The sequence below is a fragment of the Athene cunicularia genome (genome assembly GCF_003259725.1).
Source record: "Athene cunicularia isolate RWA chromosome 2 unlocalized genomic scaffold, athCun1 chr2_part1, whole genome shotgun sequence".
In the NCBI taxonomy this organism is placed as follows: Eukaryota; Metazoa; Chordata; class Aves; order Strigiformes; family Strigidae; genus Athene; species Athene cunicularia.
This window is the reverse complement of record NW_020799095.1, coordinates 89,632,130-89,639,648: the sequence shown is the minus strand read 5'-3', so window position 1 is coordinate 89,639,648 and position 7,519 is coordinate 89,632,130. Positions and strand designations below refer to the sequence as shown.

General features: G+C 39.9%; 1 protein-coding gene across 2 annotated transcripts; it reads right to left on the bottom strand.

Annotated features, from left to right (window-relative positions):
- On the bottom strand, positions 1-7,513 carry C2H6orf62 (chromosome 2 C6orf62 homolog). Of its 2 annotated transcripts, none has more exons than XM_026842131.1 (5): positions 5,550-7,513; positions 3,452-3,628; positions 2,795-2,917; positions 1,809-1,943; positions 1-1,279 (listed from the first exon to the last, which is right to left on the bottom strand). In XM_026842131.1, the coding sequence occupies exons 1-5, from the start codon at positions 5,676-5,678 to the stop codon at positions 1,154-1,156; spliced, it is 690 nt and encodes a 229-aa protein (XP_026697932.1). In that variant the 5' UTR covers positions 5,679-7,513; the 3' UTR covers positions 1-1,153. The 2 variants fall into 2 exon arrangements, with proteins under 2 accessions (XP_026697932.1, XP_026697934.1); XM_026842133.1 differs by having other exon boundaries at positions 3,452-3,625.
- Positions 7,514-7,519: the final 6 nt, after the last annotated feature.

The following is a 7,519-nucleotide window of genomic DNA, read 5'->3' as shown; positions in this document are numbered from 1 at the left end:
TCATCTTTCAGCTAATTTATTTAAGTTCCAATTTTTTCCAATTCCAAACAAAAGCTAAATACAAGTTTTAAACAGGTAAGCACTAGTTTTATCCAAAGGGAGCAGGCTTATGCAGTTTTACTCCAGTAAAGTACTCAACCCTTAAGCAGAGCTTTCTTTGTCATCAAAACTATACAGTAGTCTTCCTTTTATCATTGCACAATCTTAAAATGTCTGTCAGAACCAACTTTTGACACTCCAAACACTATTTTACACTGTTTTATAATGTCTATTTCAAAAGAAAAAACCTCAGTGGGTTTTCCATAAGAAATGTTTTAGAAACCAGTATTTCCTGCACAGTTCACCTGCAAGTTTACAAGTCTCAACTCTCAAGAAAAAATAATCCTCTACCAACATTGTTTCTGCAGCTATTCTACTTTATTTTTAGCTGCTTTAGCAACTTCAGACTCCAGGTCTGCCTCATCTGTATAAATGCATCCAACTCAAAAGAATACTTTCATACAGTTATACAGCAACTTGGGGAAAGAGATCCAAAACGAAAGTGCCAGTAAACTTAGACATGGCCCAGCAAAATAAAAGAGGCAAAAACTGCCTACACATTAAATGAGATGCTTTTTTTTTTAAAAAAGAAAGATTTCTTTCCCGCATTTACTTCCTATTGTAATAGCCACTTTTCTGTTCATTAAAATGAATGATAGTGCTCTTTGATACAATCATTAACAGCAAAGCTATAAGGCTTTTATACCCGTTACATTCACTTCTCACCCTCCAAATACTGATGGTTAACATTATAGATGTTAGGGGGCATGACCAGCACAAATGGGAACACCACCACAAATGATCACCTTGTGCTTTCGGGTACATTTGTTTCAGTGTACAGTCCCTTCATTTCACATTTTAGTAAGATGCTGATGCAGTGCAGGAGTGTGCAGAGCATCCTCTCTTTCACAAGGTCCATGCAGAAGACATCTAAAAAAAATTGTAAAGTTCTGAGATACAATGATAAAGAAAATCCAGGATGATCAAGTTTCACAATGTATAGTGTTCTGAACATGAGTCCATTTTCTTCTAAATTCTGAAAGAATAAAGTGGTGAGGAAAGTGAAAATCCACTGCTGCATTCCGTGATCTTCCCCATTTTGCTGGCCAGTACCTTACTCTGGCATGTAAGGACAGAGGTGATCCTCTATGGTACCAACCGTCCAGTGAGTGAGCTGCTCCTGTGGCAGGTACAGGCAGATGCTGCATAACTTGAAGATTGTAGCTTTGTTTTTTGGAGTCTAGAGGCAAAGAAAAGCCAAAGAAAAAGCTATTAAACATGAAAGTTAACTCACGATTAGCCAGCAGATTCAGCCCTATTGTTAGCTTGCTGTGGGTTGTAGAAGAATAGACATTTAAAAGCCACTATTTCATCTACATAAACAGCCTGAATTCAAAATTAAGTCTGTGTCCTCCAACGTCTAAAATATTTTCCCTATTCTGTTCATTCTTCACTTCAATAATTTCTGTAGTACCACCCAAATTAAGACAATGTTTTAATTTTTCCAAAACACTGCTGAGTATTTTAGAACTTAATTTTTAATACAAGGATATTAAATAAATTCTATGAACACATCTGTGGACTACACAGTTTTTACATGTATGAATCCTATTTATAACATAAGTTTCCTCTTAAACTGCTGAAAGGCAAGCATGAATTCACAATCAATTTTTCTACTTGAGGATTTTGCAGTAAAATCACTGATGTTCCTAAGAAAAAACATTTTATGATTAAAACACACTTGTTAAAGAGGAACAAAATAAGTTTACCTGCAAGTGCTGTCTGTCAATGAAGAGAAACACTGACTGGTTAGGGTTGTTGACAACAATTCCAGTCTTGTCCTTTCGGCTCAGAACATGCAGAAACTGTTTTTCATAGTCACCGTGATGAAATTCAAACTTGGCCTGCATTACGTGAGGGAGGGGAATAACATTTATTAAGCTAAAGCTCACATTTAACCAATTTCCTTCAATCTGGGGCTTTACAACCACTTTTGTTTCTTTCCTTTTCTCATCTATGAAAAGCAGAAATTAGGGACCACAGAAACGATGACACACCGGAGACTTGGCACAATTTAAAGAATTCCCTAGTTTTGTTCTGCCAACATTGACATTAGTCATTGCAATGATGAATTAACAACTCAAAGGTACAGCTTCAACTGCCTTATATAAAACCAGATTTAGCTTGTTGCGGCAAACCACCGTGCATCAACAATACAGCACATTTCTTCCGATAACTTACTATTATTGCAAAACCAGCACAGAAAATACATGACATTGCATTCAGATTTTTGAACAAACAGCTAAAGCTAGCTACTGAAGAAATAGTCTAAAATGTTTGAAGTCTATTTCGAGGTAACATTATAAAGCAAGAATTCCATCCATCTCAGACTCTCTTTCATCTAACATAATACAGCAACCTGGGATACTCACAAAACCTTAGCAACACCATATTTAGACAAAGATTCAGTTGTACTAAGAGCCACACCTAATCCACTTCTACAAATACTAACATAAGAGGTATTTATACATACCTGTCATTTGCAAGGATCCTTCAAACACTTAAATTTTGGAAGTGATAACATAATGGTGCACCAAGACAGGAAGCAGAATTTGGCATTCAAAACATCGACTACTTTATAAATAAGAACAGCATACTGTTCAACATCCACAGAAGTCACGTATCTTATCAACTTATTGGTTAAATCTGGTTATTTATCCTCCCCTCCAAGTGTAAGTTACTTAAAGTTAAATACCTGAACAGGCCTAAAGGGTTCATCAGATCCCTTCCACCGAGAAAACAGGAGACAGACTATCTTCTCAATATCATTACGAGGCCAAAGAATGAAGTCCATCTCCTGGGTACAGCCGATCACATCCTGTAAATAGTAAAGTTCTGTACTTACATTCCCTTCCATTAGTCAAAGATAAGCAACTTATTTACACAGGCACGTAATTTAAAGGTGGTTCTTATTACCATATTTGTGTAATTTTCCATTTGCATTACAGCACAACTAAAGCCTTCACTGCCTTCCAGTGAGCTTTAGTATCAGTATCCGGTTTATATAAATTCCAACTTCAACAAAACATGAGCAAAGACTATCTTCCAATATTCATAAAGCAAAACCACCGTACAGCAGAAGCTGCTGCAAGAATTAACACATGCCTACTAAAGGACAAGGATGGCAAAAAGAATAATTTCCAAGGGATATCTGAATGAGACAGATGAAAGATAAAGCTCGAGCGCTACATATTTAAAATGAATTTCAGAATACCCCATAAACAAATGCCCTCAGAACCCTTGTGCAGCAGAAGAGCTGAAAAACTAAAACCAGCAAGGTTAGCCTTAACATTCACAAAGAAAAGCCCAAGTGCTGAAAAACTAGAATTCAGCAAGTGTAGAGGAACTTTACCCTGCGCATAGACTGGTAGCGGGGTGCATGAAGCTGTACTACATCCTTCTGCAGAAGCTCTAAGGAACTTTCCAAAGAATAGCTGGAATCCCGCACACCTTTCAGGATATTTTCTTCATAATTATTGGTCATGACTGGTATCACTTCAGACACTTCAAAAAGCGCTGACTTCTTCTTCTAAAAAAAGCACAGGTTACATTATGATTACAATCTTTTCTAGGCAATTATAGATATAACAGAATTTGTTAATTTCTGTCTGCATTCATGCATAAAGCACACATCACGTTAGGACTTTGACACAAGCCACACTAAAATTTACAGGCAAAATTTTATAAGTTAAACAGAATCAGTCGAACAAGTTTTCAAGAAGTTGAACATGGTTTTGTAGTCTCCAAAGACACAGATTTACATGCTAACCTTACAAACATTAAGGCTGTATCTAAACATTAACAGAACTGTGCTTTTATCATGTAGAACACATGACTATGGGCTGACCAAGACCCCTCTGCAAGCTTCTCTTTGCAAATCAAGTAACACTTTTTTTTCCCTTTGCAATATTTTACAGTTGACCTTTTATGAAAAGTCTTTCAGTGCCACATTTGGTAACAGTGGGTGATCAAAATCCAATCTGAAGCTAGCTACAAGTCGTAAGATCCTCAAAGAAGGACTATATTAATTTGCTAAGTAACTTTTATACTCACTAGAAGTATTTCAGTATCTGTCAAGCAACACAAAAACATTATGGGAAATTTGGAAGAACGGTTTTTGCTTTATGTAAAATTGCTTAGAGTTGTATGTCTGCTTCTAACAGGTTTTTTTGCAGCTCACAAGAAGTCCCGACCTATTTAAGAACTACGACAGACAAAGCATATTTTATCAAACAGCCCTCGACATCCCCAGCCAGAACATACATAACAAGCATATTTGCTTGTTATGTTATTATATTTGCTGACTAAGCTAAGCTGAACTAAACTCCTACTTTGTGCAAACTGGTACTGGATAGACATCTTCAGTTCACTGCACTATAAGGAAATTTTGTAGGATTTAAACCACACATCTACAACAAATTTCTCCAAAACAACCACAAAGCACTACAAATGCTCCAACTAAAAGCACTAAAAGCCGTGTAATCTAAGGAAAATTTAATTGTTACCACTGCTTAAACATTCACTTCTCTATGAGACAATACCAATAAATTACATCCCTCTATATCCATCTCTGCACTAGAACTGATGAAAAAAAGCAAACTGAACTTAGAATTTTAAGGGAACTTTCAATTTAAAAAAATGCAAAGAATAAGAGTCTTCATTAAAAAACACATAACTTACAACAAACACGAAAACTATACACGAGGGGATTAAACGATTTCAGTGCTCATCTACACATATTTCCTGCATTAGGTACTCGCCATTTGCTTCTACCTTCACTTCCTCATAATTTGTTCAGCACATTCACTTAGTATAAACACCTACTTTTCTTCACCTTCTGTGCAGGGAAACTCTCCTACAATTCTGGATCTATAGTTAGCTTTAGAAATACCACCAGGCTCCCCACCCCGGCCCAGACACACAGCATCCAGCAGCAGCCAAGTTAAGAGACTTCCTCTTTTCCCTTCCAAAATGGTAGCAGCAGTTTCACATATGCCTGCGCACTTGGGCCATTTCAATATCACATTTTTCAACTCCTCCCTTCAACTGCCAGATCTTCCCTTCTGCTTTAACCAGATAAGCCAAGTAACTTTAGCAATCGCTACAGCCAGGCCTCCCTTTTCAATTCCACTGTTCACAGCCAACAGTTATGCAATTCAGACCCCGATTAGGTTTAGCAAAATTACAGTATTAACTCTGAAAAACAGTTGCCAATACAGAAGTTACCAAGACATCATTTAATGAGACAGTGGCACCCTCTGCATTACAAGACTACAAACATACAAAAATCAAACATAAACTAAATATAGCAATTAAAAAAATGTTAAAGAGTCAAAGGAATCTATTCAGGATAAATCATAAGATGCAATCTGGCAGCAAGACTTTGCACAGCGTAGTTAACACGCACTGCAAGACAACGCAGTAAGAGAGAAACATTAAAACCAAGTTACCTTGTCTTTGAACACAAAGGCAATGTACATCTTGAAGTCAAACTGGTCAGCTAAAGATTCTTTTTTCTTTCTAAGCTGAGCACGAAGTCTGTTCAGAGCTTGTTTCTTCCGGGAGTTTGGGTCCCCCATTTTGTAATACAGGTGGTACTAAAGCCTTTGGAAACTGTCGCTAAACTATGGGCACCTTTTCGTAAGACTCAAGTACAACAGAAACAAGTCGTTCTATTCCTGCTAATGCGACTGAATAGATAAAACGCTAATGTAACCCAAAACCGCACCTCAGGCAATATTTTACGAGAATGTCGTATCGGAGGGGTCAAGAAACAAAATAAGTAGTTGTCCAGCCATGGCTGGACAAGAGATTTTACAATAAACCAAGAAAAAAACCCTAAGAATTTTGAAGACAAAAATTTGAACACTTTAGCCGCAGGAATAAGTGGGCAAGAATAAAAAAAAAAAAAAAACAACAACAAAAACAAATTTTATCACAATTTATGTGTACAATAAAAAGCAACTGGCACAAGCCCAATCCATGGGGGGGTACTTTTGCTCTGCTTACAAAAAAAAAAAAACGAAGCTGAAATTACAAATTGCGTTTTACCCCAGCCAGATTCATGACTCTACTGATTATTATTCTCAGCTTTCCACTACTGCTATGTTGCCCGTCTTTTTTTTTTCCTTTAGAATTATTACACTTGGTGGAGAGCAGAGAAAAGGGTGCAAAGGAGGAGTGCACATCCTGGGAGATATGACATTTCTCTGCCAACAACAACAAAATCAACTACAGACAACACAGTGCTGGTTTGCAGGGGAGCAAAGAGAAAAAACAGCGGAGTCATTTCTAACTTCATCCTGCTCATCATCAGGCACATCATCGCCCTGAGGCTACTGCTGCCAAAGAGAAGAGGGATCATGATGGCCATAGACGAGGGGTGGGCAGGGGTTCAAGGGACAGTATTATCTGACCTAGAGACTAAAACCCTAATCAGTGCCCCAAACCCGGGCTCCTTACCAGCGGGAGAGCCCTACATCCCCCAACACCTCACACGCTCCCTGGGCTGCTGATCCCCCGGGGATCCTGCTCTCTCTCTGCTGCTGCTCTCCACAGCACGCACGGTTAGCCGAGGCTGTGCATGGCCAATGCTCTTCGCTTCTCCCGAGGCCTCTCTCTACACAAGACGGCAGAGGCTGCAGCGGGCGGGTTGTGCCCAGGGCAGCGGGACACCCGCAGTAGCACGGCGTCTCCCCTCTCACTTCATGGTCACGACTTGGAAAACATGGAGAGTTTTGCTCCTGCTTTTTTCGCAAAACAGGTTTTCGGTGTCGAATTTTTTTTTGCGAGGTTTTTTTTAAATTGCAAGTCTAGGTTGCAATTTTAAACCTCTAAAACACCCTCCCCCCCAAAAGCAAATCCCCAATTATCAGGTTATTTTCTTCCTCTCTCCAGACATTTTCCCCCCTAGGCGTTTGATTAGTCGGGGTTAAAAGTTTTTAAGTTAGCAAATTCGTCGGACCAAGTTAAGAAGAGGGGAAGAAGTATCCCCCCCTCCTCTCTTGACAAAAAAATAAAAAAAGGAAAACAAAACCAAAAAAGGAACCCCTCCCGAAACTTCCCCCCCCCACTTAAGCAAGAGACTGAGAGACTCAGACAAGAGACCGAGACCGTGGCCCGCTCGCTACCCGCAGCCGGCGGGCGCAGGAGGAGCAGTGGAGGCGGCGGCGCTGCTAGCAGCACGGAGAGGAGCCATGTCAAGATAAAGCCACGAAGCCACGGAGCCCCCCCATCCCTGCTGCAGTGGACACGGTGACCGGGCCGCCCGCTCTGCCGCTGCTCAGCCCCAACCTGGTCCCCATAGTCTAGCTCAGCGCCCCGGTGCCGGGGAGTGGGGAAATGGTGGCGGAGAGAGGAAGAGGAGAAGGAGGAAGAGGCGACGGCGGTGGCAGCAGCGAAGGAGGAGGAGGAGGAGGAG